Here is a 14,398-nt window from a genome sequence, read left to right as displayed (position 1 = left end):
GGGATACCGGTACTGAGTCAATGTGCGGGGGTACAGGTTAGTCAAGGTAATGTGTACATGTAGATAGGGGTAAAGTGACTATGCATAGATAATAAACAGCAAGTAGCAACAGTGGGGGGGACGTCAATGTAAATAGTCCAGCTGGCCATTTGGTTAATTGTTCAGCAGTCTTATGGCTTGGGGGTAGAAGCTGTTAAGGAGCCTTTTGGACCTAGACTTGGCACTCCGGTACCGCTTGCCGTGCGGTAGCAGAGAGAACAGTCTATGACTTGGGTGACTGGAGTCTTTGAAAAAAGTTTGGGCCTTCCTCTGACACCGCCTAGTATATGGGTCCTGGATGGCAGGAAGCTTGGCCCCAGTGATGTACTGGGCCGTACGCACTACCCTCTGTAGCACCTTACGGTCGGATGCCGAGCAGAAAAGGTGTTGTCGCGCCCTCTTCACGACTGTCTTGGTGTGTTTGGACCATGATAGTTTGTTGGTGATGTGGACACCAAGGAACTTGAAATTCTCGACCCGCTCCACTACAGCCCCGTTGATGTGAATGGGGGCATGTTTGGCCCGCCTTTTCCTGTAGTCCATGATCATCTCCTTTGTCTTGCTCACGTTGAGGGAGAGGTTGTTGTCCAGGCACCACACTGCCAGGTCTCTGACCTCCTCCCTATAGGTTGTCTCATCGTTGTTGGTGATCAGGCCTACCACTGTTGTGTCATCAGCAATCTTAATGATGGTGTTGAAGTCGTGCTTGGCCACGCAGTCGTGCGTGAACAGGGAGTACAGGATGGGACTAAGCAGGCACCCCTGAGGGGCCCCCGTGTTGAGGATCAGCGTGGCAGATGTGTTGTTGCCTACCCTTACCACCTGGGGGCGGCCCGTCAGGAAGTCCAGGATCCAGTTGCAGAGGGAGGTGTTTAGTCTCAGGTCCTTAGCTTAGTGATGAGCTTTGTGGGCACTATGGGGTTGAACGCTGAGCTGTAGTCAATGAACAGCATTCTCACATACATGTAGGTGTTCCTTTTGTCCAGGTGGGAAAGAGTGCCTTAGTTACAGTGTAAATTAGGAAATCATTAGGATTTGGGCTTTTTAACTGTATATAATGTGAACTGTGTCCGAGATTAGCCCTCTGGTGGTTATTTGAAATAGGAAAATGTTGTAATAATATAATAATAATATGCCATTTAGCAGACGCTTTTATCCAAAGCGACTTACAGTCATGCATGCATACATTTTTTTTTGTGTATGGGTGGTCCCGGGGATCGAACCCACTACCTTGGCGTTACAAGCGCCGTGCTCTACCAGCTGAGCTACAGAGGACCGTTGTGTAGCCTACTGTGAACTTTGCAATTGTGTAAAATGATACTACCTTACCTTATTATAGAATCGAATGTAAAACAAACCTAATATTGATGAGTTCTGTTTTCTGTACTAATAACAAGGTGTTGATCCTATATCAATCCAATCAATCATGATCCTACATTGATCCATCATTGTGTTGATCCTATATAATTGATCTATCATTCATTGATCTTATATCAACAACCGACTAGATACCCCCTTTCCCTTTCAATCACCAATTCATTGATCCATCATTGTGTTGATTGAGCCTAGATCTTGAACGAGGGCCTGGATGCCTCTGGTCCATTCAGCTTTTTCTCCAGCATCCAGTCGTTCATCATTACGGGCTACCTTGACACCCCCAAGTCCTCTGTGGGGATCATCCTCTACTATCACTTCTCCTGCCGCTACCCGCTGGAGTACCTTCTCAACAACACACAGATCGTGGCGTGAGTCTCGGCCCTCTAACTGTTTATCAGTAAAAATGTACTTTATTGATCCCCAGAGGGTGAATTGGGTTATATAGCTAGTGAGGTAGCTAGATGTAGCTAGGTCAGCTGACATATAAATGAACTATGACACTTTCTCCTTCTTCTCTAACACCAGCTCTCTCTCACTTTGTCTATCTTAGGTCGTCAGTCTCAGTGGCCACCAGTGACAACAATGGCACGTTCATCGACACCTTGAGTATGAGTGTTTTTAATGTGAGTGCAGGATTCAATTCCTAATGTATAAAAAAGCATCCATGAATGGTCAGGGCTGTCTGAGAAGTATATAATATCTCAAGTACACTGTACTGCCTATAGAATGTTATTACAATGTAACTATATCTTAGCGACATATTGTATAGTGTTAATTGACTCTTACTCTTATTTTACTCTACTATTAGTCTTTTGATTTGGATATTTACAGAATAAATCTCACTTGGGATCTTCTTCACAAGTCTTTCTCTTCTCTACTGTTTGTTGTGTAGGACACTGATTACGGCCACCCATTGGTGATTCCACCGACAGGACTTGAATTGCGTTCCAAGGTTTACGTGGAGGTCAAGGCCACCAACCTCACTGGGAAGGAAGTCAACCTTAACTTATCTACTGGGTCAAATGTCAATGAGTCCACACTCATTTAATGTATTTTGTATTGTAGTTTGTCATATCCTTTATGTTCATATTTGTATATTCTATATTTTCATTGTTGTGAATAGAATACACTCTTTTTTTAAACAAATTGACATGATGATTCTCTCTGTCTTCTCTTTCTCTCTCTCTCTGTCTTCTCTTTCTCTCTCTCTCTGTCTTCTCTTTCTCAATTTCTCTCTCTCTGTCTTCTCTTTCTCTCTTTCTCTCTCTCTCTCTCTGTCTTCTCTTTCTCTCTTTCTCTCTCTCTGTCTTCTCTTTCTCTCTCTTTCTCTCTCTCTCTGTCTTCTTTTTCTCTCTTTCTCTCTTTCTCTCTCTTTCTCTGTCTCTGTCTCTGTCTCGCTCTCGCTCTCACTCACTCTCTGATTCTCTCCCTCGCTCTCTCCTTCTCTCTCTCTCTCTCTCTCTCTCTCTCTCTCTCTCTCTCTCTCTCTCTCTCTCTCTCTCTCTCTCTCTCTCTCTCTCTCTCTCTCTCCCTAAAACAGTTTTAATCTGTTACTTGACCACTGCTTTGCAACCCCATCTGCGTACAACATGTCAAACCATGAGCGGCACAACTTCTTCACAGGGTTTGATAAAAACCATCCTCTCATCAATTTCAAATATAGAGAAATATGGATGATACATTACAGCTCAATATATTGATTGTAATAAGAATGTGCTAAATGACAAAGCACATTCTTATAATCCTTATTCACAGATGCTCTGTTGATCTACGCTCATCAGTCACACGGAATGGATTTCCAAGAATTCCCGATTCTCCTTTGAGGCATTCCGCTTTGTGACGCACAATAACCTGGAAAGGTCCAGTATCTACCTGCACTGTATCCTTTGACTGTGTGAGCCCAACAAGTGTCAGGAACTGGTTGATGTAAGTGGAGTTCACCTACCTACACCATTCTAACATACCTTGTTCTCTACACTCAGTACCATCGATAAAACAGTGTTGACCTTGACCCATCACAGCAACCTCGTCAAGAGATCGGATCTCTTGGTGAAGTGGCTAACGTGTTGGGTTGACAGTCACTGGACCCGAGTTCCAAGTCCCGGTCGGCGCTACCCCCTGAATTCGCTGCAATACTATAAATGGTTTGTATAAGCATAAGAACTTGTCTTTGTCACAGGCTTGCAATAGCAGGAGAAAGAGATCACTGGAGCCTTTTGGATCCGAGTCAGCGGAATCAGCTACTGTTTCTTTGGGACCACTCTATACTAGCAGAGATGGTGAGATCTGGAGTCATCTGTTAACGATTTTGTTCAACATTATGTCTGAGATTCTGATATTCAGTAATAATGATCACGGGTAGCAAGTCATTCACTGGAGTTTATAGAGTTAAATGTTATCAGTACCACTGCTACTCAAATTCCATTTCAACAAATAATATGATGTTTTCCCTCCCTGTTGTTTCTCCTACAGAGGAAAGACCTGCTGCATTGGCATATAGTGAGTTAAATGTTTTTGCTAAATTAAAGTGTCAGATGGTGAATATGTCTAGATGGGAGCATAAACGTGTCATTTAAAGCACGCCCCAAACTAAAGCTCTACTTTTCCTCTGTGTGATCCAGACAGCGGAGGGGTACAGTCAGGAGGTGACAGGGTTAACATCACAGGGCTGGTGGTAGGGATCCTCTTTGGCACCGCAGCCATAGCCCTGGTGGTCCTAGGCAGCTGGTTTGTCCTCAAGAAGTTCTACTGGGCAGGCGGTCTGTCCCACGCCTTTGACTGACAGGTGTCTCGGCCAATGACCATCTACCAACCAACCTGTCCACCTCCGAGCTGCCCAATCTGATAGGGTGTGTTTCAGATTTCTCATGATGTAAATAATTTTGTAGCCAAAACCGCTAGAAGACCTTGATCGTGTCCTAAGAAAATAAGTGGACACAGGTGTCTCATTCTCCTTTTGGTTATAGATTAAGTTAAATAATTCCTGATATGCTATATCAATTACAGGTTATGAAGGAAAATGTGCTTGTCAAACATCTCATTCCAAAGTCATGGGTATTAATATGGAGTTGGTCCTCCCTGTGCTGCTATAATAGCCTCCACTCTTCTAGGAATGCTTTCCACTAGATGTTGGAACATTGCTGCGGGGACTTGCTGAAACAGGAAAGGGCCTTCCCCAAACTGTTGCCACAAAGTTGGAAGCACAGAATCGTCTAGAATGTCGTTGTATGCTGTAGCGTTAAGATTTCCCTTCACTGGAACTAAGGGGCCTAGCCCGAACCATGAAAAACAGCCCCAGACCATTATTCCTCCTCCACCAAACTTTACAGTTGACACTATGCATTCGGGCAGGTAGCGTTCTCCTGTCATCCGCCAAACCCAGATTCGTCCGTCGGACTGCCAGATGGTGAAGCGTGATTGATCACTCCAGAGAACACATTTCCACTACTCCAGAGTCCAATGACGGCAAGCTTTACACCACCTCAGCCGACGCTTGGCATTGCGCATGGTAATCTTAGGCTTGTGTGCGGCTGCTCTGCCATGGAAACCAATTTCATGAAGCTCCCTAAGAACAGTTCTTGTGCTGAAGTTGCTTCCAGAGGCAGTTTGGAACTCGGTAGTGAGTGTTGCAACCGAGGACAGGCGATTTTTACGCTCTACGCGCTTCAGCACTCAGCGGTCCCGTTCTGTGAACTTGTGTGGCCTACCACTTCATGGCTGAGCCATTGTTGCGCCTAGACCTTTCCACTTCACAATAATAGCGCTTGCAGTTGACCGGGGCAGCTCTAGCAGGGCAGAAATTTGACGAACTGACTTGTTGGAAAGGTGGCATCCTATGACGGTGCCACGTTGAAAGTCACTGAGCTTTTCAGTACGGGCCATTCAACTGCCAATGTTTGTCTATGGAGATTGCATGGTGGTATACTCAATTTTATACACCTGTCAGCAATGGGTGTGGCTGCATTAGCTGAATCTACTAATTTGAAGGGGTGTCCACATACTTGTATGTTAAAACGCTTGAGCAATACTGTACAAGATAAGATGAGGCAACATTAATACTTCTTTGAATTGATATCATTATTCTGGAATGTGGGAACTGATATATTACCTATGGCATTTATCTGACTACTATTAATAGCATTGCCTATGACTCCATAGATATATGCACTGAGTCTTCCACAATGCTATAATATGATATGGGTTTTGGGGATTTTATTTTGATATACTGTACTCAATACAGCTGACTTGTAACCTAAGATGGCTGGGTTTAGCAAACCAAGTTTTCGTGTCAATCATGCTCCAATTACAGACCTGCTGCTGCTGCTCTGTACTGTATATTATTTGAAAAAATACAAAATAAAGTTTAATATGAATTCAATGTTATGTGTAACGATGTCTGTTTTTATGAGAATACAGTAAAAGTACTGCATATGAACTAGCCGTAACAATACATACTATTTACACTGTGTAAACTTCACACAAGCTTTATTTACAGTTCACATAAAATGCCTTTACAACAATCATCCACATGAAATAAACACAACAACGAAAACATCATGAATATACATGGATTACTTACTGTACTGTATATACAATGGTAAAGGAGTTGATATATGTAAGCACAAGGAGTAGAAACAATTATATAGTTTAAATGGTCCCTATAATGGGACACAATGTGCTCTCTCTCTCTCGCCATCTCTCTCATTCTGCTATGAGAAAAGTTCTGCTTTTACTGGACAGTGTGCAGAATGTCTTGGAGGAGAGCACTTAGTTTATCAGAGAAGTCCTCCTCCAATAAGCCCAGAGGTTGTAGAGAGAGCGGCTCGCTGGGGCTCTGAGCCTGTGACTCCTGCCCCAGAAGGTGCTTCTCAATTCGGGCATGGAACAACTGGTCCTGTAAGGCGGCGCTCTGGCAGAACTGCTCCATGCTGGTGGACACCTCAGCCTTGAGGGGCTGTGGAGCCAGCAGGAGACGGGCCAGCTTTGCTTTCAGCACCCCCACCCTGCCCTGGACCTCCAGACTCAACGCCTGCACCTCCTGTCCAAGCCGGATGTTCACCTCCTGCCAGAAGTCCCCTTGGATGGTACCATTGAGCTCCCTGATCATGCTGGACGCCTTGGTTTTGAAGGCCTGGATGACGAAGGTAATTTTGGCACTGCTGTCATCCAAGGTCTGGCTGATCCACTGCACGGCCTCCAGGTATAGGGTGGGTCCGGCTGCCGCTTGGCTTTCCGCGGCCTCCAATCCCTGAAAGTAGAGCCTGAGGTGGCTACACAGCTCCTGGCTGTTGCCGTTCACGGCGCTCTGGAGCTGCTTGGTCAGGGGGCCCAGGCGATCTCTCATGCTGGCCAGGGTGGACTCGCTGGACTGGGAGTGGGCAGGGTACGGGGCGAGTGTCTCCCTCAGCTTAGTGAGCTCCTGGCGAAGGCGGGCGCGCAGCCTCTCGGACTCCAGGGAAAGCTTGTGCCTGATCTCGCTCACCATGGATTTGGGGCTGTCCTGGGTGTACAGGTTGCTGTTCTCCACATGGCTCTTCCACAGCCCACTGTTAACATACAGGATCAGTTAAAACACTGTTATAAGGCTGTTTATTATCTATGCATAGTCACTCTACCCCTACCTACATGTGCAAATTACCTCGACTAACCTGTACCCCCGCACATTGACTCGGTATCGGTACCCCCTGTAAATAGCCTCATTATTGTTATTTTATTGTGTTACTTAAAAAATATATATATATTTAAACATTTGTTTATTTAGTAAATATTTTCTTAACTCTATTTTCTTAAAACTGCATTGTTGGTTAAGGACTTGTAAGTAAGCGTTTCATGGTATGGTCTAAACCTGTTGTATTCGGCGCATGTGACAAATAACATTTGATTTGATTTGATTTATGAGGCTGTTAAAAGGCTGTTATAGGACTGGTATAGGGCTGTTAAAATTCTGTTATAGAGCTGTTAAAATACCATTATAGGACTGTTATAAGGCTGTTAAAAGACTGTTATAAGCCTGTTATAAGTATGTTATGGGACAGTTATGGGACTGTTATAAGGCTGTTATAAGGCTGTATAGGACTGTTAAAAGGCTGTTAAAAGACTCACCTGTATACATGCATTTCTGATTCATGATTCAATAGTTTATGTCATATATTGTATGAGGACATACTTGACATCCTTGCTGAGGTCAGTCTTCTCATGAGCCTGATTGTTAATGATGTCCTGTAGGGTCTGTGATGTTTCTCTGCTGGTACGGTGGAGTGGGTGTGCTACAGTAGGAGATAGGAGAAGTTAACACCATTGATACATTAACTCATTTTAAATCCTATTATTCTCTTTAAAACATCATTGCATCTGCTCTATATTATGATAAACACAATTCGATAGCAGATGCAATTATGTTTTTAATGAAAAGGAAAGTGAAGAAAGCACAAACCTGTGGTTGTCAAGAATGACAAGGCGAAGATCACTACTTTGAGATGCATGTTTTTTTTCCACTGAGGAGAAATGGGAAAATGAATTAGGATTTTTCACAGGAATCTTCAGACTGAATAGACCAAACAACAATAGAAGTAGCTGAAGATCAACAAGTGAGAGAGTGGCCTGTCCTTACCTGGGTACTAGGTTTGGCAGAATGACTCTTCATCAAGACCGTGCTTATAAAGGGACGGGTCCTTCTTATCATTGGCTGTCCTTAACTCGGCCTGTGTCAACACACAACATGTGGAGGGTCATGTTGATAACGAATAGCACCCAACACAACGCACAAGAACGCTCACTGTCACAGAATGCTCAAGCGCCAACATTCCTTGCAACATCGGTTTAAAGAATTTCAAATGATGTCATCCTGTATTAAGGGCAAGATTGTTAAAAGCGTTGTGGTCTTAAAAGGAGTCATGTGGGGCGACAGGGTCAATATCAGGAAGAGTTTGCAGGTCAATAAAAGAGGACATGCAAAGTTGATTCAATACAACTACCATGGGGACACATGTCCTAAAAACCACCACGTTGAATTATAATTTAAATGAACTATTAAATTAATTCCCTTATGTACACTACATGGCCAAAAGTACAGTATGTCAATTTGCAGGTTTCTAAGATTCCAGGCCACCACACAGACAAGACTATAAAGTATCAGAGGGGTTCACACCATTCACACACACAGTCCCAAAACACTGTCCATGCTGCTGGAGGTCCTCAAGATGGCCTCCTCCACCACTGTCGGTCGTTCGTCCAGCATTTGTCCATTGGTTGTTGGTTGCCAGTCGTTCCTCTTCGCCCGTTATCATCAAGCGTCTGTGGCACCGAGCCCATGATCTGTTCCATGCTGGCGACAGAGGGGGAGAGGAAGAAATGCATGAGCAGGGAGCCATTCTGAACAGAAGTATTTGACCAAGCTCGTATGTTTAGGGGTCGACTGTTCCTTATCTGCAGGATAGAGTGTTGTCGACTCAGGTCCCCTTCTGGCTGCAGTCTGGATGTGACGTGGTGACTAATGGAGGTAGTGGTCGTGGTGGCAGCACCAGTTTGGCCAGTGCTTAATTTGTAAATTGGGAGGTGCCAGAACAAAAGGTGAGCCGAGATGGGGGTGATCTGGGGGGCTATGAGGTACCTGAACGCATTTAAAAAATATCACCTTTATAATAAAGCATTGCATGCATTATCATCGCTTTTGTGTGCTGGCATAGAGCAGTAGAGTAGAGCCGCATGCAGAAGTTGCACACATAGGAGAACCAAAAATCTAAGCCTAGGATCTGTGAAAAATGTGGCCTTTTATATAAATACATTTTATGCAATTCTACATCATAATGACAGGTTACTTTGACACTGGCAAACTGAGAATCTGAGATCAATAAAAACCACCTTGTCTTGAATCCATCAATAGTCTAGGCCTACTTGTGTGGAGACACATTGTACAACATGAGAAAATTATAGTCCTAAAACAGCTTTCCAGTTTCACTGACTCACCCAATGATGCGCAGCTCACTGACCGTCGATGGCCGATGAGCTCTGCCAAAAGCCTATCTCTCTCTCTTGTTTTAGTAGGCCAATTTGAAAGTTGATAACATATTTGGTAGCCTACAGACAGATTAGTCTTCTCTGTTCACTGACAGATTTGCTGTTCGTTCCCGACTGTAGGCATGCTATTATTATTATGTGATTGGGCTGCACACAATCCACAGCTAGGCTTAATTTTATTTTATTATTTTATTATTTTTTATAAACTATTGACCATCTGTGGCTAAATTATAGGCCTACTCCTGGTGTAGTATTCTGAATTATTTTAGTTTCTTTCTGAATAGACAGATTTATCAGCAAGATGAAGTGCAATGCTGGAGAGCAGTGGCCAGCCGTTGATCATTGGCTACAATGTTGCAGCAACCATAAACCTGGGCCGACCCAACATGAATCCACTCTTAGAATATTAGCCACATTTCACATAACATTTTTTAGGGGGCAGGATAACTACAGAGGAGGCAACTTGAATTAACTTTTTTTATTCTAATTTTTACATTGCAATCAGTGAAAGAAAATGATCATGCGACAAAAGGTACTGGATTCTGGCAAATGGGTTCCGGAACCAAACAGTCCAAAATTGAGAGGTGCCGGATCCTGTTCCGGCAGTATCCGGCATTGGTGTGTTTGCCCTCCAGCAGCAGTCCCCAAACTCTTCTTCGGTGGGGTTTATCGTGCCTTACCACCACCTAAAGTACTAGAGTGTGGGCCAGAGACAGGGAGAAACTAAATCCTACCTGCCAGCCCCGTTTCTCTTAAAAATATATAAAATATTTGAGACTGTATCAGTATGCTCTTTAAACTCATTTCCTGTATCCCCTTCTCCCTCATACTGGATCTCAGCCTCTCTTTCCCTTTCATACTGTCCACACTGTATCAGTACATGCTCCACTGTCTCTGTTTCCTGGCAATAATCACACTTTCCTGTTGGATGCTTTCCTATCACATTTAATGTCTTATTCAACCAGCTGTGTCCCACCCTTAATCTTGTAAAAATAGCCTCCTCTCTTCTGTCCCTTCCTGCCGTCCTCCCCTCCCCGACTTTCCTCTGTACTTGGAATAAATGCCATAAGTGGTTCTGTTTCACAGCTCCTGCCATCTCTGCACCACCACTGTCCATATCAGGCTTTTTGCCTTTGCCTTGCTCATTGAAACTTCAACATCCAATTCCCCACTACTAAGGGCCTCTTTAGCCAGTACGTCAGCTGGCTCATTCCCCTCCACCCCCACATGGGCTGGGACCCAAGTAAATCTAGTCTGTATACCCATCTGTCTAACCCTGCCATGGGTTTGTAGTACCTCATAAAGCAAGTCTTGTCTGCTACGTGGGCTAAAGGACTTCAGACTCATCAACACTGCAAATGAGTCAGAGCAAATAACTATTCTGTCTGGCTTGACTTCCTCCACCCACTGTAAGGCCAACAGTACGGACATCAGCTCCACTTCCTGACACTCCTCATTCCTGCACTACAAATGCTGACCCAACATGTCCTCTCCTTGGGTCTTTTGAACCATCTGTGAAAATGGGCACAAAATCCTGATATACAGTATCCTGACATCTATTAAACATTAGATGGATCAACCCCCTCCCTATCTTTCCGTAGTCTCTCCAACACATCTAGATCTACTACTGGAGGCGGAAGTAGCCATGGTGGGTTCACAGGAATAGCTATGGTAGGGCTAAACTCCCTTCCATACAGTCCCATCTCCCTCGCCTGGTTATTACCCCACCCAAAGCTCGTGTTCTGTCCTCGCTCATGTTCCCAGCATGTCTGTAAAATCGCTCTCTCAGGATAGTCTCCGAACTGGAGCTGGTAGCTCGTTCTTTCAATCATGCCCAGGTGTGGCAGACCTAGGCCAACTCAGTCTCCAAGGAGACCAGCCAAGGGGGAGGAGTCTACAATAAATAAATCAGAAAACACAAAAGGAGGGAGAGGCACAGCACACCATTGAAAATCATGTAACATAGAGTAAAGCACACAAATGATGATAAAGGTCACTGGAAACTCTAAATAAATATTAAATATACACAAAAAGGGCTGGTTTCCAATTGGGGGAAAAACAGGGGAGGGCAACATGTGACAGGCACTTAATGGCACTATCAGATATTAGCCAACTAGGCTAAAGCTCAATGGTTGCTTCCCATCAGTCCCTGTCATGAGTCAACAACTGGGTGAGAATGGCAAAACTCTATGTTGAAGTTCATTCAGTTCATTCTATAAACTCTCAGATAAGTCTTGATTTTCGCTTGAATCCCCTCAGTCTGGGCCAGAGACTAGGCCTACTTCGCTTAACACGAAGAGTACACAGACATGGAAATTAGGCCTCTGTCAAAGACCTCACACCATCTGCTCCTCCTCTGAAAACAATGGCGGTATATATTATCAGGGTCTGGCTGCACTTGGTTGAATGTTTCCATCTGGCTAGAGTTCTCTAATCAGTTCTGGAATACCTAATGGAGCACCCAGGATCATGGTGGGTGTAGGGTGGAGGCACTAGGCTACATTCACAGACTAGTGTTATTGTCTGTGAATGTAGCCTTATTGAGACATAATATATGCTGTTAAAACTCAAACCACATCATCACAAGTCCATAAAAAATGCCTTCTGAGGCTAAGGCCGGCACTTTTTGATGCCGTCTCTTGTTTTGACGTGTTTTCACCCCCCTCACGTCTATGCTAACATGGCTAAAATGTGCTAGCTAGGTAACCAACAACTGTAACAATGTATTTGAGAGACAACAAGTGCTTCAATAAACGTTTGCAGACTAGATATAGTTTACATGTTGTCAGTATTCCTTTGATTGTAAGCCAACCCCGTCTGTTTGCCTCAAAGTTGTGCATGTATCGGTTTTGTTGGTAATCACCCCACCTATCTATATTACTCTCACCTCATTTGAGCTCATCTGTTGCAACATCTCTATATGAGTCATATTTATATATGAATGAGTATAACCATAATGCCATTGATCTGGTGGTCCTCTGTAGCTCAGCTGGTAGAGCACGGCGCTTGTAACGCCAAGGTAGTGGGTTCGATCCCCGGGACCACCCATACACAAAAATGTATGCACGCATGACTGTAAGTTGCTTTGGATAAAAGCGTCTGCTAAATGGCATATTATTATCTGCAGCCATCATGCCAACACAGACAGTTTAACCATTGACTGCAGCCAGGGCACATCCTTCACTCATCTCATCCTGCTTGTATGTGTGTAAAAGGTCACCACAACTCTCTTAGGTAACTAGCTAGTTGTCATTGACAGTGCATAGTCCAGAGCTTCTTTGGTGAATTATGTAGGTTATTCCAGGTAGCCAAAGTCCATTCTTAAAAAAAGAAACAGTGGTGTACCACAAGGTCTGAGTCAGGGGTGGGGGGGTGTGGGGGGGGGGGTGGTGCATCGGACAGGGGACAGCTAACTTCCTACAATTCTGCACATTTAGCCATGGGGCAAAGAAAACATTTTCCTGTTCTAAAGCTAATTTCCTGTAATTCTACACACATTGACATAGAGCAGAGAGAAAAATGTGCAGTTTTAATCTCATGCTATTATTCAGATTTTGCAATGAGGCTGAGAGGATTTAGCATTTTTAAAGCTAATGTCCTGTAATTCTATTTTGTTTTTGCCATCACTTATTATGTGTTCATCTAAAGCATTATACACTTTAGTTCTGTATTTGTGGTTTCTAGGCAGTTAGCCTATATTCAAACTGCTACTTGTTTTCATTGATATTTATTTGGTATGTGGTGTTGATTTAGTGTATGGGTATGTGTACCACTAGATAAAGGCCAGGAGAGGCATCAAATGAAGAGATAAGGGGGACCTCCAGTTGTGGATTGAGGCCACCTGCTTCTGCTTGTGGAGACGGTTGACTTCTGAACATGCTGCAGGTTATTACACATCCCAGGCACACACTCAAGTGCATTCACACTCAAGCACACACACACGCACAAACCCATGCGCATGCACATTCCTAGTGTATACACACACACACACACAAACACAAACACACACACACACACATACACAGTCTTGCATTATACACTTTAGTTCTGTATTTGTGGTTTCTAGGTGGTTAGCCTATATTCAAACGGCTACTGGTTTTCATTGATATTTATTTGGTAAGTGGTATTGAAACCGGCTTAAAAACAGTCCGGTAATTTTGAACATCCAATGCAAATAAATAGTACATTCCTAGAATTTTGGGAGAATTGCAATGAACCGTAAAGCAAAGTTGAGATGATGTGACGAGAGCCAAATAACTATCAGTTCAATGGTAGGATTGATATGAAGAAAGCGTGTAATCTGAACTGGATGCATTGGGTTGCCGCTTTCAACCCACTAGCCTCCCATGTTACCTTACCTCTCAGGTCCCATAAAAAAATACTATATATTTGATAAATGTTGTTTAAAAAAACAACAACATATTTAACCTTTATTTAACTAGGCAAGTCAGTTAAGAACAAATTCTTATTTTTAATGACAGCCTACCCCGGCCAAACCCGGGCCAATTGTGCACCGCCCTATGGGACTCCCAATCACGTCCGGATTGTGATACAGCCTGGAATCGAACCAGGGTCTGTAGTGACGCCTCTAGCACTGACATGCAGTGCCTTAGACCGCTGCGCCACTCGGGAGTGCCAAAACCGATGGTTCAGTAGGCCAGGTAAAGTGCTGGTCTCCTGTCCCCCACTGGCCCTCACTGAGTCTGGGACAGCAGTAGCAGGACCGTCCAGGACCAGGATGATGCTAAGGAAGTTAGGGCCAGGGGTCTGCGGGTGGCCCACCCTGCTGCTTTGGTGCCTGTATGTCTGTGTGGAGGAGCACACTGTCTATGGCCACAACAGAACGGAGGAAACCAGGGAGATGGAGAGGCCATTTTATGAACAAGGTAGGCTGTCTTTGAGTCTCTGCATGCTTAGATAGACCTGGATATTGGGAATAATTAAGATCCTATTGTTAGGCTATTAT

General features: G+C 44.1%; 1 protein-coding gene across 1 annotated transcript; it reads right to left on the bottom strand.

The window, feature by feature from the left end:
* Positions 1–5,884: 5,884 nt before the first annotated feature.
* On the bottom strand, positions 5,885–8,086 carry LOC121568227. Its single transcript, XM_041878781.1, has 4 exons — positions 8,027–8,086; positions 7,850–7,910; positions 7,583–7,682; positions 5,885–6,962 (listed from the first exon to the last, which is right to left on the bottom strand). The coding sequence occupies exons 1-4, from the start codon at positions 8,057–8,059 to the stop codon at positions 6,146–6,148; spliced, it is 1,011 nt and encodes a 336-aa protein (XP_041734715.1). The 5' UTR covers positions 8,060–8,086; the 3' UTR covers positions 5,885–6,145.
* Between the last annotated feature and the right edge of the window lie 6,312 nt (positions 8,087–14,398).

This window comes from Coregonus clupeaformis, chromosome 6 (assembly GCF_020615455.1).
Source record: "Coregonus clupeaformis isolate EN_2021a chromosome 6, ASM2061545v1, whole genome shotgun sequence".
In the NCBI taxonomy this organism is placed as follows: domain Eukaryota; kingdom Metazoa; phylum Chordata; class Actinopteri; order Salmoniformes; family Salmonidae; genus Coregonus; species Coregonus clupeaformis.
Note: the sequence above shows the minus strand (reverse complement) of the source record. Positions and strands in the feature narration are given on the sequence as shown.

Coding starts and splice junctions, on each gene's coding strand:
- LOC121568227 (XM_041878781.1), bottom strand. CDS start 8,059: ATGAAGAGTCATTCTGCCAAACCTAGTACCCAG. Junction 7,683..7,849: donor GTCATTCTTGACAACCACAG/GTTTGTGCTTTC, acceptor CTCCTACTGTAG/CACACCCACTCCACCGTACC. Junction 6,963..7,582: donor GACCTCAGCAAGGATGTCAA/GTATGTCCTCAT, acceptor GTATGTTAACAG/TGGGCTGTGGAAGAGCCATG.